General features: G+C 35.3%; 1 protein-coding gene across 1 annotated transcript; it reads left to right on the top strand.

Moving 5' to 3' along the window:
• Positions 1–1,322: 1,322 nt before the first annotated feature.
• On the top strand, positions 1,323–11,370 carry LOC113648021 (immunoglobulin superfamily member 3-like). Its single transcript, XM_047814718.1, has 12 exons — positions 1,323–1,426; positions 1,767–1,844; positions 2,993–3,155; positions 4,330–4,707; positions 4,928–5,338; positions 5,490–5,885; positions 6,540–6,926; positions 7,311–7,685; positions 7,980–8,348; positions 10,012–10,416; positions 10,514–10,903; positions 10,991–11,370. Exons 3-12 carry the CDS (start codon positions 3,086–3,088, stop codon positions 11,188–11,190), a joined length of 3,381 nt encoding a protein of 1,126 aa, XP_047670674.1. The 5' UTR covers positions 1,323–1,426; positions 1,767–1,844; positions 2,993–3,085; the 3' UTR covers positions 11,191–11,370.
• The last annotated feature ends 8,584 nt before the right edge of the window (positions 11,371–19,954 follow it).

Below are 19,954 nucleotides of genomic sequence, written 5' to 3'. Positions count from 1 at the left end.
CATGAACAAGGGGTTTCAGATTGCAGTATTTTTTTTTTTATTTATTTTTTTTTTTTACATCATTTAGAGGAGATCAACAGTTTCTGAAAATGGCAGGGTTGCATCAAATGGCATCAAACCAGCATGTTTGTCACCGACGTTTATGCTATGGTTAAAGCCACAGAGGTTTTTTTTTTAAACCCTATCTTGTTTTTGATTTGAACATTAACTGAAACACTTATCATGTACTACTTGATATTATGCTGCTGCAACATGACCTGATTGCATAAATTAGCAGGTATTGCTGTTGTCTGTATATAGCCGCCTTTGTCCATTTTGTTTAATCTCTTTTTCTATGTAGAGTTGTTATAGGAAACATGTATGCTTTACAAACCATAATATAAACAAACTCATAAACTTAACATTAAAATGAGTCCATAAAAAAGTTTACTTGCATTACAAATTCACATTTAAACACATTTGCTGTGGGAACTGTGGGAATTTATTGCTAGCATATATATATATATTTACTGTATTCCAATAAATAGAGACCTTAACCCAAAAAAAAGAAAAAATTACTACCATTTGACAGTCCAGTCCAAACTTTAAGTGCGCACATTGTCAACTGGGTTCATGATCTCCCACAGAATTTCATCTAGTATCCTCAGAGATCCATTCAAAGCACCAGACGTTCCAAGCACTTCCTCTGAAAGGATTGCATATGTCCACTGAATCACATTTTTCCTTTCACCATTCAGTTATACTGGTAGATTTCAACACATCCTGCACTTGCTGAATGTCTCTTCATCCTGAGTCACAAAGCAGGTAAAAACTTGATTGTTTTTAACCATAATCTTGTCCTTACATGCCCACGTTTTCCCTCTACTACTGAAGAACTTCTGGCTCTCCTAGACCGCTCAACTGAATCAGGAGAGTCTTCTGTTAGCATTTGTTGAAAGGTCTCTTTCTTCAGATTGACAACTTCTCTCACAACCGGTATGTACTAATGTGTCCCAGGGTTACCACCATGACAGATATAAACAGCCCTCTTGCTGCTGCTACATTCAGCCTATACAATTGTACAATGTCCATTCAGACTCTCTGTACCCTAATATAGGAGTATCTCCTATATTTGTTTAATGTTCTCTTGTTTTCCCTTGGGTTCCTATAAAGATGTAAATTTGGTCTGGTATTCTTTTGCTTTTAGACAAATTATATAGATGTTGTGTCGTTTCATAGCCGAATATGTTACGAAGATCATATATATGAACTCACACATGCATGATTTAGCACGAGAGGTGAATCATAAAAAAAACTCACCTAACCTGAAATGTGAGCTAAGATCGCGGTCATTTTTTTCCTTTCGATTTTTGCCATGTACCTTGCAAGTCATGTTTATTTTCACTCCGATGATTAGAATGGATACTATCTTCGCAAGAAACATATAGTGAGTCTTATACTGTATTGTGTTTATGTGTCTGTGTGCATGTGTGTGTCCAGAGGGTGGGGTGTGTCTTTTATAGTCTCGGGTATATAACTTTTTGTTCCTGTACATTTGTACCAACCTAAACCAGTTACATCTTGAAACGTACACAAATGTAGACACTTTAATTACTATTAAGACTCGCTTTTCCTAGTTTCATTTAAATGGCAGATTCAACATTATTTATACTTCTTACTCAAACTCAGTTTAAATGAGAAGTCATGTACATTTAGAATATAAAGTCTAATCAACTCGTAAACAACTTGGTGATTATCTGTGATATTGTCAAATATTTCTTTTACAGTAAACATCTGTTTCCTGAATCATGAGAAAAGCTTTCACTCTTACTAAACAGAGGGTGTGATTCCCCACAATGTTTGATGTGAGTAAATCATGTGGCTTGTTCCTGAACACTCCATCTGTACTTGGGTGAGCAGCGTGCAACAGTGTTAATCTCAGTGTGGCATCTCACTTCTCATTTATCTGTTTCACTCAGAGTTTTAAAAAATTGAGAACATTTGATTGCTCATAACTAGTTCTCTAAGGTTATAACTAAGCGTTCTGCAGGTTACTGTTGTAATGTCCTCTTCTTTCTTCACCCTGTCTCTGTTTACCTCTGTATATACAATAGTAATGCAGCATCTTTTTTGGTTTAGAATTTACACAGCTTGAGTCCACGAATATAAAATCATATGTTGTTTGTGGGAAGGCTCACTAATGAGCATCAGTACGTTTTAGATTTCTGTTTCTATCATCCTTCTCTGTGCACTGGCAAAGTAATGAGAATGCTCGAGATGTATTTTGGCTAATTTTAGCATGGTTTTAAAAAAGCAGATACTGTTCTTTGCATTCAGTAGAGTAAAAATACATTCGTCTGTATTTTTAGATGTGTAGTGCAGCTTTAGGCAGTGTTATTTTACCAAAAGAGATCCTGTTGCTTAGATTAAATAGTTGCAGACATGCAGACGCCTCGTATCTGAACTGACTGAGATCTTTGTGGTGAATTATGTTTCCAGATCCTGATCTCAGTGTTCTCACTGACCTGATGCATTGTTATCACACTGTGAAGAACCACTAGATGGTGATATTGACAAATCAATTGGTATAAAAGTTGCTCCAAGTTATTCTGTGAGCTGCAACCAATGGCTAAAGTTGTAGCTGCCAATTTCTGCTTTTATTTTCTTAATAACTGTTTAAAGATTCATCTCCATCTGTAAACCTGTGAATTTAAAAGAGCTTTTATATTCTGCATTAAGGGTGTGAAGCAAAAGATTAAAGTGGAATTACGGAAAGAAAAATAAAGTAGAAAGGCCGAATGACAATAAACTCTAAACTCAAGTCAGATGAATACAACCACAATGAAATGGGTGTAGCTTATTTTTCAATGTTCTGTCTCCTATAAAACTTAATGTTTTGATACTACACACTGGATTTGAATTTTTTTTTTCTTTAATAATTTTTAATCTTTAATAATTTGTTCATAAGATGACAGAAAACCCACGTCTTATCTCGTTTCCTGTTGGCCTACAGATTTCAGGATTTCAGTCGGACTCGTTTAGATAAACTATGAGCACATTCTACACATTAGTCTTAGGTTGAAAACCTGAATTTGTGCAGTTTAAGATGGTTTTTCTTCAGCCTCAGCTGTGGCGCCTCCTCCTGATGATGAGCCTCGGAGGACTCTTTCAGACCGGTGAGATCATATCTATAACAAACTAATGTTACCAATGTTTATGTAAAAAGAGAACAAGGAATAGTTCAAATACACTTGAAAATTTTGGGAAAAATGCAAAAAAAAAAAACTGTTTAGTTCAAATATAATGGACTGAAAAGGTGAACTTGCAGAGTTTTTTACTCAGTTAAGATGCATGGTCTACTTTGCTCTGCATTCACATGCTGTACAGATATATTTCTTAACAGCGTACACACAAAATTAAAGGTAATTGAATGATAGTTGCAGTTACAATAAACAATTATAAATTAATAAATTATTATAATTGAAAATACAAAAAATAAAAACATTGGACAACGTTGTATTAGATATATGAACAAAAGAACTTTCATTTATATTTTACAAAGATATTTAAAATCTAAAAATATTTTATATGCATTATATGCATGCAATTGTCACCTATTGTTAACTGAACTGAATTTAAATGTGTTTGTCTATTTAAGAATTATTCAACTCTTCCTTTTTCTCTACCACTACCTCTTACTCATTATCTAAAAAGTTCTTCTGCTTCTCTGTTTTTGGTCTATATTGCTAACCTTTACACAACAGTTAGTAAGATTTTATACGTGTATGCAAAATGAAAGCTCATATGCCGGCTCATTCAATCACAGGAATTTTATACATTCAGTTATTTGAGTGAGTCTCTATATAAAAATGATAACCTGTACTTATAAAAATGTATGTGATTAAAAAAGAAAGTATTCTGTATAAGGTTTTACATCTCCCTAGACACTCAGGTCTAAACATTTGCATCTCTTTGTATAAAGAAAATTAAGTTAATGAGTGTTAATTGTAGCAATATGTTGGTATTGTTAGTATTCTGCTAGTTACTAAGTTAAAAAGATTGAGCCGTGATTCATGAAATCACTGTAAGCGAGTGTGAAAGAACATAATATGTATTAACTGGTCAGGTGACATGAACAGTCATGCTCTCAGAAAGCCACATAATTTTGGATTCAAAAATTTCTATATGAAATAATTCCAAATTCCAGCCAAGGTTCAGATGGTGAGGATACAAACTGGCCAAAGCTGAACACAAAACTATTCTTTAAAAAAAAACATAACTCATTTCAAACAATTAAATATAGTTTTAGTCAGAACAATTTATAAGACAATGCTTGTTTTTCTCATACAGATGTTTGTGCCGGCCAGCATTTGGTAGAGATGCAGGAGGGTCCATTGTTCCGTGTGAAAGGATTTCCAATGTCTATCTCCTGTCATGTTAGTGGCCTTAAACATTCAAGAACTCAAGATTTTGCTTTTTCAATCTTTCAGTCAAAGAAGCCAGAGGTTCAAATCCAAATTATTAGCACTTTTGACCAATCTTATGCTTATGCAATGTACTCTAAAAGAGTGCGGGAGAAAAATATTATGATTGAAAGGCAGTCAGAGACTTCAGTTATTTTCAACATTAAGTCTCTGGAAGCAGACGATTCTGGAGAATATGAATGTTACACTCCAAATAGAGATGGGGTGTATTTCGGAACCTACAACGCAAAAACAACAGTGAATGGTAACTAGCTTTATTGTTCTCTTTTCAATCTTCCATGTGATTTGTAATTTGATCATTTTTGGGTAAATGTTATGAATGATAATGTGTCTGATATTGTTTCATGGTCTTATATTTTCTCTGCATGTGTAAACAACATGTTAAGACTCATGTGTTCTGTCCTAGTGCGACACTAGTCAGATAATATGTATAACCAAGTGCGATTAATTCTAACGTCCCACAGTGATTGAGGATACTCTGGTGGCATCATACTCTGGACCTGCATCTCTTAGCGTCTTTGTAGGTGAATCCATTCAGCTTGAATGCCATGTCTCCAGTCAGACCTTTCAACACACTCATCTGTCTGTTACCTGGTATCTGCGTGGTAGCACTGACACTCGACCCATCATCAGTTTGGATCGAGATTTAACTGTAAGGCCTGGAGCAGAGTATGAGCACAGATATAATTCTGGGTTCATAACTATGGAGAAGATAGAAGACACCACTTACAGACTCAAGATAACTCAGGTACAGCAGTCTGACAGTGGTGAGATCTACTGCCAGGCTGACGAGTGGATCCAGGACCCAGATCGCTCTTGGATGAGGATTTGCTACAGGAATTCCACAGGCTCAAACATAGAGGTCAAAACTCTAGGTAAAATATATGAACTGGATATTTTCACTGTGTGGGTGAACTTGACACTGTGTGGTACTTTTACTGTGCTTGTATTATGCTAACTATGATCCTGTAAAATGGCAAATCAGAAATTGGGATTTTATTTGGCTATTCTTTCTATATTTTCCAGCTCATGAAGAGGGATCATTTGTTACTCAAATTCAGGTTCTAAATGGGGCCCTTGAGGAAGGAGACATGATGGAGATCCACTGCAGATTAGAGGCTCAGAATCTACCTGGATATTTGTTCTCCATGACTTGGCTGAGAAACAACATGATTGTAGCTCAAATTGATCACAATGGTGTGCAGACTGTAGATGATGCCTACATGAAAAGAGAGAAAGATGGTGAACTGAGAACTGTGAAGAAGAAAAATACAATCTTCATTCTTACTATCCAACCAGTCAGGGTAGAAGATCAAGGCATCTATCAGTGTAAAGCTGAACAAGTAGAGAAGCTAGGGACTGGGCCGTTCGAAAGAAAAAGCCAGCTATCACATAATGAAACTGTACACATCAGAACCAAAGGTCAGACACTGTTTATTATTATTCTAACATAAAACTGGATGTACTGATTTTTTATGAATATTACAAACAACAAACCTAAATAAGTACACAGAAAGAATTACAAAGTATTGTAAGAAAAATATTGTGAACACTTTGGAATTACCAGGGTTTTGCATAAAGTACACCTGGTCATCTAAATCACATACTGTAGTAGTTTTCAGGTCTTTCTTGAGCATATTGAGTAATCATTCACAAGTAAGTGAAGCACCAACTTTGTCAAAAGCTAATTGCAGCACAATAGTTGTGTGAAGTGAGGATTGTACAGGAGATATGCCCTTCGAGTAAAGACACAAAAAATCTGGTTACTATGAACCACGCCTCAATCCCATTAACTTTCACAGGGCTTTAGAAGACAGATGCTGGAAAAGGATACAAAAGCTTTTCTAAAGACCTAGGTTTTCATCAATACTCAATAGCGATATTGAGTAGTGATGAATTAAATCAGTTTATGAAGAACCAATGCAAATTGGATAACTATTTATTTACAACTAATGCAAAAACCATAAGGATCACATTTTTCTATATACTACATACCTATATAAGAGAATCCATATGTTCCTATGCAAATATATTGTACATCAAATAATCTGTAAATCTCCTGTATTTTGATTCTAGAGAGTAGTTTGGCTGTGGTCATGACAAAGCAGCTGGTTCCTGTGACTGAAGGGGAAACACTACAAATCATCTGCAGTGTCTCTGGAACCAAAGGCCTGCTGTCTGTGTCATGGCAGCACAAAAAATCCTCAGGCAGCTCTTTCAGTGATGTTATAACCCTGAGTCGTGAGGGGGTGATGGGAGATGTAGGGGCTCAGTATCAGCACAGGGGTGTACGTACATTTCGGCCTAATGTTGCAGATTTCATTTTGGAGTTAAGTGGAGCTCTTCTTTCTGACAGAGGTGAATATATGTGCACTGTGTCTGAGTGGAGTATAGAGAGCAATGGCAACCTGAAGAAAGTGAACAGCCATTCACAGCTAAGCCAGATTTCAGTTAATTCTATTGGTAAGTCAAATTCTTGTTTATGAATTAGTTTTGCATAGGAGGGAGAAAATGGGTTAACAAGGTTCAAGGTTCTTTATTATCAATGCCATTTCTCTTTCTCTTATCGAGTGTTTACATTGGCAATGCAAATAGACAGTTTGTATAATAATATGAGCAGTTAGTGCAATATAGAAACAAGGATGTAAAGTTTTCTGTAATTGTTGGGGCAAATTCACTGACAATATAATTCACATATTTGATTCTCCTTTGATTAAGAAAATGTTTAATAAATATCTTTAATTTAGTGTGTTGGATAACAAACCACTTTATTCAATATTGCCAACTTTGTCACTTAAACATAGATCATTGTTTTAATCTTTCACTTCTTTTTCTTTCCTTTTACAGAATCACTTGTAAAAGTGGTATTGAAAAGTCGTGACACATCTGTAACTGAGAACTCTACAATAAAAATGATTTGCTCGGTAAAAGCACCTAAAATTTCCTTAGCTGTGAGTTGGATGTTTGAACTACAGAATTCAACAGCTCAAAAAAACGTTATATGTATGGATCATACTGGAAGCATATCCTGTGGAGGACAGCAGCAGGACTATCAGGTAGAAACGCAAGTGCGAGAATCGGGCACAGATTTTATTCTCAAGGTGTTGAGAGCAAGTAAGCGACAAGAGGGACGGTACAGGTGCCAGATTGATGCATATGACAAAAATATTCAGAAGACCAAGAAACTGTCTAATTTACTGGCCATCACTGTACACAGACCTGGTAAGAGTACACACAACTCAGGACACTAGTGGGTCCTAAAGCACAGGTTCCAAACCCTAGTCCTGGAGACCCCTGTTTTGCAAATTTTAGTGCTTTTCTTTTTCTAACACACTCGATTTATATAATCAGCTAAAAGCTCTTCCTGAATTAAAGTTGTCATAAAGCACTAACATATGCAGGGCAGGGGGAATTCAAGGACCAGAGTTTACTCTTGTAAACTTTGGTTTGCAAGAAAATTTAAGATTTATAACATAAACTAAATCAAATTCTGTTCTTTTTTTGCTTGCATTTTAGATAGCAAGCTGTCTGTCTCCACCAGCCTTGGGTCTCCTCTGAAAATCCAAGCCAATAGTGATGGAGTGATTAATTGCTTGGTGTCCACAGCAACTTCTGATTCTTCTCGTTTTGAGGTAACATGGACACGTGGCACCCAGACATTGCTGAAAATGGAACCAGAAGGTGTGGTCACTCTGGAAACAGATGAAAGGATCAGCATAATAAGGACTGATAGAAAGACCTTCCAACTGAGGATACAACAGGTGAAGGCAACAGACAGCGGACACTACCGCTGTTCTGTACAGGAATGGATTCAAGATCCCGATGGCATCTGGTATGGTCTTGACACAAAATCTGTCGCTGTGGAACTAGTTGTGTTTGAAAAAGGTATGTTGCCTACTGGACTTTTACTTGATTACACTACAGACTACAAAGCCGTATGCTACCACAGATCAATACAATAGAAAACTCAACCAAATACATTTATATGCTGGTCAGTTGGCAAATCTCACCAATGGTCATGGTAAATCTGTAGAATTTATTCAACTCTATAATAAATTTGTTATGTTCTCCGTGACACCACCTGGAGTAGGGATTGTACCCGGATCTTTGCGGTAATCACGATGACCCACATGCAGAGAATCATCACCAACGTGCAGCCTTAAATGAACATAAAAAAACACAATTAGACTTAGACCAAACAGGGGACAAATGCAACTTTAATAACAAAACATAACAAGGGAACCTGAATACCCATCATCCGCTAACATGCAAACACAAAACAATGACTGACAAAGACAAATACAAAAGGGCTGTTACAGGTATATATAAGGAAAAACATTAGGGTAATTGAGGAACAGGTGACATAGCGGGAAGGCAGGAAAATAGGAAGTGCAAAATACAACTCATGGGGAATAACAAATGGAAAGCCAGCTATGAAGAAATGCCTGCTAACACCTTCTGTTGGCCTGTAACTGTCCCTGTAGCGCCTAACAAAATTATAGGAATTTTCTAAAAGTGCATATTTTTTGTGTTATGGTGCATTACAACATCATTTCAGTGCAAATCCTGTGATCTAAAGGCATATTATTGCCACTTATATGTGTACTTTTGTCAAAAATAAAAAGTTAGAAGTAAACCTTCAAGAACACAGTTGTAGCTGAATAAGTTTTTATAAATAAAAAAAAAACCATCAATGTAGTGTGTTTTAAATATGTAAAAACATAATTGCTGTAATTAAAATGTAGTGTATAATGGATTTACCTACAGCATCACTACATGACAAAAATACTTTTAGCTAGTGAGAGCTACATGACTTTTTTAAATGTTGATTTGTTTTCCATAAAATGTCATAAAATATGTATGGCTTGTCCAGTCGCTGGCAAAAAAAAAAATTCCTGGTGCTATTTTTAGCCAAAGGTATAAAGTTAATTCACATGTTCATACTGAAATTGTATTAAAATGAGTACACATATTACACAATTGATTTATGATAATGATTATGTAATTAGAAGAATAAGATACATTAACTGCTTAAGGATTCCTTTTTTGTAAACCTTGTTTATTGACATATTTAAACTTGTTCATTTAGAATATAATTTAATATAGTATAATTAAAATATTGATTTCAATATTTATCATTTTGACAGCTCTTCTCTCTCTTTTTTAACTTGCCTAAATTTACATCCTTTTCATAGTCATGGTCATTTTCCACTTGCTATGCCAAGTTTGTGATTGCCAGCATGGGCTTCTGCTGTTAAATATGTTGCCAAAACCTGCATCTTTTCAAGCTGCCACATTTTTAGCAATGTTAAAGGACATCTGATGAAATGACTCTTACAGAAAACAGTACCAGTACCAGTGTGTATGTGAAGTGTACGATGTCCTGGACTGCCTAGCATTAACAGCAGAAATAGATGATGGATTGATGTTTAATTGATCTCTGGTACCTTCCCTGGTTCAGTTCAGAGTGGCTATTTATTATTTGTGTAGGCTTTTTTGTAAATCCTTTGCATTGACATCTGTTAATCTTTTATCATTGATTCTTCAGAAAGTGATTTTAGCATGGATAAATCTAATGTTCAGCTGAAGGCCACAGAAGGCGAACAGGTGAAACTCAGCTGCTCACTGGGGCCTGGTGTACTTGACCACACATTTCGTTACTCTCTGAGCTGGTTCTTCCAACAAGATCAGAGTTCCTCCATAATTAAGCTACTTACCTACAGCCATGATGGGCGTCTTATGTTCCAAGTATCTGATCCAGATCTTCAACATAGACTTTATTTCTCCAGACCCACTTTTAGCGTCTTTCATCTTTCCATCTTGAATTCTATCCTGTCTGACAGTGGAAGTTATTATTGTGAAGTAGATCAGTATGAATATGATTGCAAAAGCAAATGGGAAAGGAAAGTGAGTGACAAATCCGGGTTTTCCAATGTCACTGTACATTCTATAGGTAAGTTCTTTCCTTCTGCTTTTATATGTAATAATATCTGTAGAAAGTGAGTGGAAATATGATAAATAAGGGGCAATATTTGACTTTCATTCATCAGAGAGCAAGCTGCATGTACACAAATCCAGTCGCTTTCTCAACGTTACTGATATTCAGACCAGCTTCATGGTGGAGTGTGAGATCAGCTCACGTTCTAGCGAGAAGTCTGTGTTAGAAGTGATCTGGTCCAGGAGGCAGAGAGACAACCAGTCTCTGATTATTTTCACTGCAAGACGAGATGGAACTCTACACAGCACGATCCTTGACAGAACTCTGGTATATGACCGGCCCAGTACCACTCGCTACACACTCACTGTACCCAATGTTGATCCCGCTGATAATGGCCAGTACCAGTGTCAGGTTATAGAATGGCTACAGACAGCTGCTAACACCTGGAAGAAGGTGGCTGAAGACAAATCAGGAGAACTTTCTGTCAGTGTCCCTGTTAAAGGTAATTTGTAAACTTTAAACATTCTAATATCTTTTATAATCTGTTTTTATATACTGAATATGCTCATATATCTTAAATGTTTTCTAGCATCTATATATGATCCAGGATGGTCTTCTGGAGTACCACTGTACATCCTCATTGTTCTGCTTTTCTTCCTGTTTGTGATCGTCCTAATTCTGGGGATTAAACTTAAAAAGATAAAAACTGCTTCAAAAAAACAGAAGAAATCTCTGTGGGCTGAAAATATGCCACTTAGTGCTGTTACAGAAACAGCAGCACGACAGTGACTAAAGCAAAAAAATTTGAAAAGTCACATTTTTACTGAGAAGACTTTAATGTGTCCATACAAGGGTGGTTCTAGGATTTCATCTTTAGGGGGTTTTAGCCCTCAGTGAGAATTTAAAACAAGAAGAGTTTTATATTATATATTATTATATGACTACACAGTAGTTATGTTATGTTATAATTAAAATGGCAAAAGTGGACACCAAAATTTTATACATGATGTAATGATGCCAGTCTTGAATCAAATCAGTTCATGTATGTGTGCATTCTCTACAAACAGTGTGTCCAGTGAATGTAGTCATTAATAAAAAAAAGTATTCACAAGACAAAAAGACCAATTGGTCTTTAATTTAAATCAATAAATGTTATTTTTATTTAATGTTATTTTATTTTTTTATTGAATGGATTATTTGCATTAATATTTTGTTTGTGCTATCAACTCTGGTAATAAGAATAGTGAAATTTCACTGCTTTTGGTTGCCGTCTTTGTGGCTTTCCGCGGATTAACGTTATAGATAAATGCCTCCAGCTCTGACTGCGCGTGCACGCTGCGCGTGCCTGTGCTTCTCCGTTCAAATAAGGCAGATAGCTGATCAAGCACTTTTGAAAGACTACGACGCACGCGCGTAAAAGGAAAGTAAAAAAAATCGCTCTTGGATCAAACTGATAAATAATGATAAATGATTTTCCCATCGACGACATGTCCTGCATTTTAACGTCATTTTTATTGTTTATTTTTGAAAGTAAAAATTATACTTATAGTTTTAGGGTGGCTGAGATCACAGACAGGGGGCTGAAGCCACCCTAAAGGTCTAGAACCGCCCCTGTGTCCATACTGTTATATGAGAGTTAAGATCCTGAAAAATCTGCCTTATAAAATAGTAGTAATGCACTAGTATTGTCTTAAATAAGGTCATTTTTATTTAAGGTCATTATAAGGTCGTTAATCTTATCAGAGTTGCACTTTATGCAACTCTGATAAGATTAACATAAAGAAAATAAGAAAATGCTAAACAAACAGATAGATAGATAGATAGATAGATAGATAGATAGATAGATAGATAGATAGATAGATAGATAGATAGATAGATAGATAGATAGATAGATATGAATTCTTAAGTACATTTAAATCTTTGACAGCTGTGGACTATATGGAAAGGTTACACACGGTTTTTTAACAATATTGTTGTAGTAAATCTGAACATAGAAATATTGATGTGGTGATGGCTACAACTAGAGCTTGAACTAGAACTAGAGCTAGTAATGTTAAATAATACAGTATAAGCATTAATGAAGCAATATGATGACCATAGACATGTTTTTAACTTTCATAGTTTTATTGAATTACAGTACATTCTTACTTAAATCTGGTCTGTTAAATGATAAGATTTTTTATTTTTTTTATCTGTGCATATGTGCAAAATAGAACAACACTATAAAAAGGATCTAGATTTTTTTGGTAATATGTTCAGAGCAAAGATTTATAAATAAATTCATGAAAAGGTGGATAAAGATTCAACAGAATGTGTCTTTGTTTTGGATAAATGAATTTGTCAAGTCAAGTCAAGTCACCTTTATTGTCACAGTGAAGTTCTTGGGTGAAATTTGATGCATTAATAGCTAATATACCTGTATGTAATATGTATAGTGGACATAAAACAGTAATACTAAATCAGTTTTTTAGACACACAAAGCCGCATAAAAGCAAAATTTCTGGATTTTTTTAAGTTTTTAATGTGTATATGTTTTAATACTAGGTTTTCTGAGTGTTTCTTTATACTGGTACTGCCCCTTTAAGAGGGTGCGGTAGCCATCCAGTGAGCGTGCATGCACGAGTGAGTGTGCGTGCATGAGTGAGTGCACGAACGAGTGCGCGTATGAGTGCACGCACGCACGTAGGGAAGTCGTGCGTAATAGCGCGTGAGAGTAGTTCTGACTAGTTCTATGTTTGGTTTGTTTTTAAACTTTTTATATAAAGGTGTATTTCTTAGTAACAGTTTATCAGAAAATTATCCAAATAAGATTTATTTCACAAACCTATGAGGAAAAGAGAGAGAGAGAGAGAGAGAGAGAGAGAGAGAGAGAGAGAGAGAGAGAGAGAGAGAAGTTTACTGTCATTGCATAGTACAGATACACAGCAACAAATGCAGTTTGGCATCTACCAGAAGTGCAAACAGAAGCAATTGTGCAAATAAGTGCAGATAAATATGTGGCATATATATAGGTATATGTGTAAACATGTGTCTATAGATAGATAGATAGATAGATAGATTGATAGATAGATAGATAGATAGATAGATAGATAGATAGATAGATAGATAGATAGATAGATAGATAGATAGATAGATAGATAGATAGATAGATAGATAGATAGATAGACATAGATATAGATATAGGCATATGTAAAGTAAACAAATATAAAGGCTCTAAGATACACATAAATAAAATGGTGCATGTAAAGCACAATATGTGTAGAGGATGAGGAGTAATAAAAAACATACAATATGTAATATGTACATTGTATGTATAATTGTACAGAAGTTATATACAGTATTTTTACAGTGTTCTAACGGTAGTGTAGTGTTTTGGATGGAAAAAAGCTGTCCCCGAATCTGCTGGTTCTGGTGCACATGTTCCTGTATCTCCTTCACAATGGAAGGAGTTTAAACAGTTTGTGACTGGGATGTGAAGAGTCCTTGATGGTGTTGTGAGCTCTCCACAGACATTTGCTGTGGTGAAGGTGCTCAGTGCAGGTAGCTGGGTGCCAGTGAAGCGTTGGGTGATTATGGATGGGTTTGCAGACTCTTTTTTTTCCTCAAGCTATTTATTTAAGGATACGGACTTCTCGGACAATATGTTCGCTGAGTTTATTTTTCTGAGGCAAATTCTCTCAAGTTTTGTCTGCATCATCTCTTCAGGTCTTCAGTTCTCTGGACTTTTCAAAAGAATAAAGGAGTAAAAAGGTAAAGTGTACATACAGTAACAAGGCTGATATTAAGAACTAAGCTATTTATTATGTTTTTACAGTAGATGATTTGTCACTCAAAGTTCACTAAATTTTGGTTTCTGGTTCAATTTTCATGTTCTATAAGATTTTAAGATGCGCTGTTGGCAATATTCTGTTTCTATTTGTATGTTGTAATGCAAAATTGTGTAACAAAGGTGTCAATGTGAAAAGACAAAATAAAATAATGCATGGCTTCTTAGGTCTTCTGTAGCCTCTTCTGGTGGTTAAATGCATTATTACACATGTCAGTGATTCACCCAACACATTTTAATGGAAAACATCCTGTGCACTCATAGAGGTTAAAATTTCACTGCTTATGAAAGGAGTTCAACTTGGAACTTATTCTGTCAATTTTATTGTAGCTTCATTAAGGATTTTCCAATAAGGATACAATAAATATCTGTTTTGTTAAACTTGTATTGATGTACTTTTGTGATTTTGTTGTGCCAATTATAAATCCGGTATTTATTTTTCAATTTATTGTTTTTTTTTTAATTATTATTATTTTTTAAGTGTTTTTATTTTATTTGCACCCTGAATGCTTTTACATTACATGGCATATCCCTGAAGAGGTATTAAAATGTCTGAAACCTAATTTTGTATTTTGGATACATGAAGTATATTTTCAGTCATTAGTGTGAGTGGTGGTTTTAAGATATTTAAAATTCTCCACAGCTCAATAAATTGGCTATCAATATTAATATGTCAAATACAGCATCATTAAATTGAATTTGGAAATTAAGAAATCACAAAAGCTGACTGCATATTTCAGCTATCTATTATGCTTGGGACTGCAGAATAATGCATTGGTAAACTGCTCAAACAAGTATTTGTAATATTGCATTGTCTTGTTGTTGGAGCCAAAAAAAAGGGCTCCTATACTAATAAATATTAACAAAAAAATGATTCAGTCTTAAACTATATAAAATGTTTTAATAAAAAAAAATATTGTGCAAATTGCGTGTGGTGTCGTTATAAAAGACATTGGTTGGAATGATTTCTCAGTGTTAGTAAATGTTTGATTGGAAAATGTAATAGATTGGTAAAATTTCTAATCATGCTTTCACACTTATGATAAGGAACATAAGAATAAAACCAGCAGTCACTCTGTTACAGTAAAGCAATAAGCAATGAACTGTACTGCAATCATCTCCATTTCTTACCCCATATAAAACCCCTTGGCTAAAAAAAAGAACAGACAAGCAAAAATAAATCTTTGGAAATAATTCAGCTCATCATATTTAGATAAAGAAATGTGCATCATACTTAAAGCTGTAATTTGCATTATGTTAATAATCAGTTTCATCTTATGAACATACCTTTGGTATAAATGGTGGCTCCAGATACTCTGGTTTCTTCCCCAGTCCAAAGAAATGTATTTTAGGATGACTGGCATCTCTAAATTGCCTTTAGTGTGTAAGTGTGTGCACTTGGTTCCCTGCCCAGGGTGTCCCTTGTCTTGTGCTCTGAGCCCCCTGGCATAGCCTCCATGTTCCCTGTGACACTGTGTAGGATAAACACTACAGAAAATGGATGCATGGATGACGTTTGTTTACACAAATACACAAAAACATACTTTTTTGCTCATATATTTAATTACAAAGACAAAGACATGTTAAAATGCAATCTACACTCTACTCTACTATCTACTGTAGTACTACTGTAGGTAAGTAACGGATTGCAATGGATGGCACTGATGTTTTAATTTAAAGCCAGCGAAACTGATATGTCTAGATGTTAAAATTAGACAGCTGATATGTTTTTTTTTTTTCCTAAACCAATTCCAGCACATTGTAGTAAATATTCCTTACAGAGGATTTTTCAAAACTGCCTTGTTTCGGCCATGTCTGATTGTCACTAGGAGTCACTATAGTACAAAAGCTGAACCTAGATTTTTTCAAAAGGATGCGTTAGAAAAATTACTCACTTGGCATAATGCATATTACAAGTGGTTCAGACTCTGGGTTGTTGATCAGAGGATCAAGGTTTAAGCCCCAGTACTGCCATGTTGCCACTATTGGGCCCCTGAGCAAGGCCCTTAATCCTACCTGCTCCAGGGGTGCTGTTTTATGGCTGATTATGTGCTCTGGCCCCAACTTCGAAAGCTGTGATATGAGAAGAAAGAATTTTTCTGTGCTGTAATGTTATATGGGAAAATAATAAAGGCTTCTTCTTTAATAGGTTAATAATAACCCTAGACACGAACTCCACAATGATAAATATCCAGCAGGGCAACATGACAACAAAGCATACACAAGAAGCAGCTCAGTACACACATTATCAGTGATATTATTAAGGTTTCACAATGGCACTGAGTATGAATAAGCTTTATAGTGTGTGAATGGGCCCTCTGGTGGTGAATTGTCTCTGAGAAATCAGATATATCTGCATATCAGAATGTTTTCAAACAAATTTTTAATCATAAGTTTCATCATTCTATGAAATGTAAAACATTTTTATGAAGCTGTAATATTTAACTGAAAGCAGAAAGATTTGGTTGGCTTTTATAATATGTCTAGTGTTAGCCTTCTGCTTTGCTCTGTGAGGGAATGGGAATTTGAGCATGATGGGTTCTTGAGGCAATGGGATTATCAGAACCTCATGGTGGTGTTCTCCAATGGTCAAACGTAAGGGAATTGTCTCAATTCACGAGTAGCAAGCTCATCCTCCACCCCAGCTGCCACCCACTGTAAAAGGCATCATACAATGCTGTGACGACATTTTTGGCCAGATAGTACCGTCAGGTAGGCAGATGTGAAGACTAAATGCAGTATGCAGGAGAGAGTTTGAAATAAGAGTCTTTAATTAAAATAGGATTGAATAGTCCAAAACCACAAAATAATCCAAACAATTGACCAATGGGGTAAGCAGGATAGGCAGAGAACAAAACAGTGCAAAGACCAATAATCCAAATACCAGTGAATGGGGTAAATCAGAGCAGGCAGATATCATCAACTTAGCTCAGTCTAGTAATCCAAATACAGTGAATGGGGTAAAACAGAGCAGGCAGATATCATCAACTTAGCTCAGTCTAGTAATCCAAATACAGTGAATGGTGTAAAACAGAGCAGGCAGATATCATCAACTTAGCTCAGTCCAGTAAATTTCAGATGAATGTAATAATATGGAAAAATGCAGAATTCAGCAACTTAAGCACAGACAGGGTCAAACCAGGCAGGTAGGATCTTAATCCTTAATCCATGGCAGTAACTGAACTAAAGTATCATAAGTTAATACGTTTAGAACTCAAAATGAATAACCATGATTAAATTGTTAATATGGGAGCGGCAGGACTTCAAGGACTCTCTGTCACTAAAGAAAGGATATACGCGAGAATGATTACCCAGCCACGATGTGGCATGATGTGACCCAGCGATTTGGGAAACACTCAGTCCTTACACTTAATACACATTTATAAAATACAACAATAAAAAAGTATAAAATGTTTGAGCAAGATTTGTCCTGCATTCTTCTTGACTTCTATGAACCCAATGTTCTTCATGTATTTTGTCACTGCTACTCTGGAATAAACTCTTCATTATGTTCATTTTCTTCATAATTTTTTCTTTTCTTCTTACATTTGCAATCCAGCCAGGAGAATGGTGTGGATTATACATGGGGTGCTGTGACAAAACTCCCTTTAGTTTTATCTGCGTGTGTGATGCCTTGGAAAAATAACCATTGTGTGGAACAAAAAGGATTTGTGGAAGATATCCCAGAATTAGACTTTGAGTTACCAAAATTGAATAATATCTTAATGTCATTAATTTAAAGAAAGAACAACCATATTGTCAAAGCTCAAAAAGGTCTGGTAGTAAAAGACTAGGTTTGGACTAAACAAAAGCATGCTGGTGACTCTGTAATTTGGGATTTTACTTTTAAAAATGTTTGTGTATACTGTACATCTTTCTCATTTTTTGTCAATTCATTCATTGTGTTATGCTTTACTTGTTCCATATTGAGACATCAGATTGCAGATAATTCAATGATCAATGTAGGCTGTTCCCATTGGCTATGATAGTTTCTGAATGTCTCTGCTCCAAACCGAAAAAAATACATAGAACCAAATTTTAAGTGTGCATGAGGTGAGGCTGGTGCATAACCAGTGTGCATGAGGTGACAGAGACTCTGAGGGCCGAAGGACGACTACATGAGGTGTAATCTGTGTAAAGGAAATGATGTGACGCTTTAGGGCCAAATGCATCGAATTGGGGGACTGTAAGAAATTACAGATTGCACCCAGATTCCACTACAAGATACACGTCAGAAAGGGCTCATTTCCAAAAAGGCTTAAGTATCAAAAGTTAATATGTTTAGAACTCTAAATGAATAAACATGATTAAATTGTTAGTATGGGAGTGGTGTGCAATACAATGATTAACATTTAAAGAGATCCGACTAGTCGACAATGTACAGTATGACCCAGCCATTTGGGAGACACTCAGTCCCACTCAATATATATTTGAAGCGAAACCCCATTTAAACAACTAAGAGGAAAAACAGTATAAAATGTTTGATCAGGATTTGTCCTGCAAAAAGGGGTCACAACCTCTTAAAAACCTGACCTTTTTATACTCCTTATGTGTTTGATGCTTTTTAAGGTTGTTGTTTTTTCGCTGTTTTACGTTTGGGGTGTTAATTTTATTTTAAATGGATGATTGACTGAGTGCAGTTTTGTGCATTCCTGTCTTTTGTTTAAATAGTTTTTAAACAATGATTAATAGAAAAAAACATGATTATTTTTAACATAATCTTGTCAGAGTCCTTATATGCCCATGCTTTCCTTCTACTACTGAAGAACTTCTGGCTCTCCTAGACTTTTCAGGTGAATCAAAAGAGCCTTCTGTTAGCATTTGTTAGAAGGTCTTTCTCCAGATTGACTTCTATCACAACTGGTGTCCACTAATGTGTCCCAGGGTTACCACCATGACAGATATGAACAGCCCTCTTGCTGCTGCTGCTACATTCAGCATCCACAATCTGGTATATTATTTTTGAAATGTTTTCTTATTTCTTGTTTTCCCATGGTTTCCTTTAGAAATGTAAATCTGGTCTGGTATTCTTTTGCTTTGCTGGAATTATATATGTGTTGTGCTGTTTCATAGCTGCAACATATTCACCCACACATTCATGATTTATTTAGAGAAATTAATCATTAAAATGTCACCTAACCTGAAATATGAGCTAAGATCGCTGTGTTATTTTGTGGACCTTAAACACAAGGCATGTCTATACAGTAGTCTAAAAGTGCACTAAAATTGTTTTTTTGTGTTTAGATTATAACTCACTCACTGGGAATCCAAAAGTTTCTCTCAAATTCTTTGTTTAAGAAATACCAACAAACTATATATAACTATATATAAAAAATGACATGTCATCATATTTATTTATTAAGATAACATTTTATTCCAGAACTTTTGTACTAAACAACCTAAATCGTTTACATCTTGAAATATACACAAATGTTGACACTTTATTTACTATTAATAGCACTTTTCCTAGTTACATTTAAATGACAGATTTAAAAGTAAGCATTATTTATCATTCTTACTGAGGTTTGTCTTAAGATTCAATTTAAATGACCAGTCAGGTACATTTAAAAGAAGTCCAATCATCTGCTACATTAAACATCTGTTTCCTGGATCAAACCTGACTGTGTGATTTCATACCTTGTTTGATGTGGGTAACTTATGCGGCTTGTGACTGAAAACTCAATCTGTACTTGGGTGAACACCAGACAATAGTGTTAATCTTAGGGT

This window comes from Tachysurus fulvidraco, chromosome 6 (assembly GCF_022655615.1).
Source record: "Tachysurus fulvidraco isolate hzauxx_2018 chromosome 6, HZAU_PFXX_2.0, whole genome shotgun sequence".
Lineage (NCBI taxonomy): Eukaryota > Metazoa > Chordata > Actinopteri > Siluriformes > Bagridae > Tachysurus > Tachysurus fulvidraco.
This window is presented reverse-complemented; position numbering and strand designations above follow the sequence as displayed.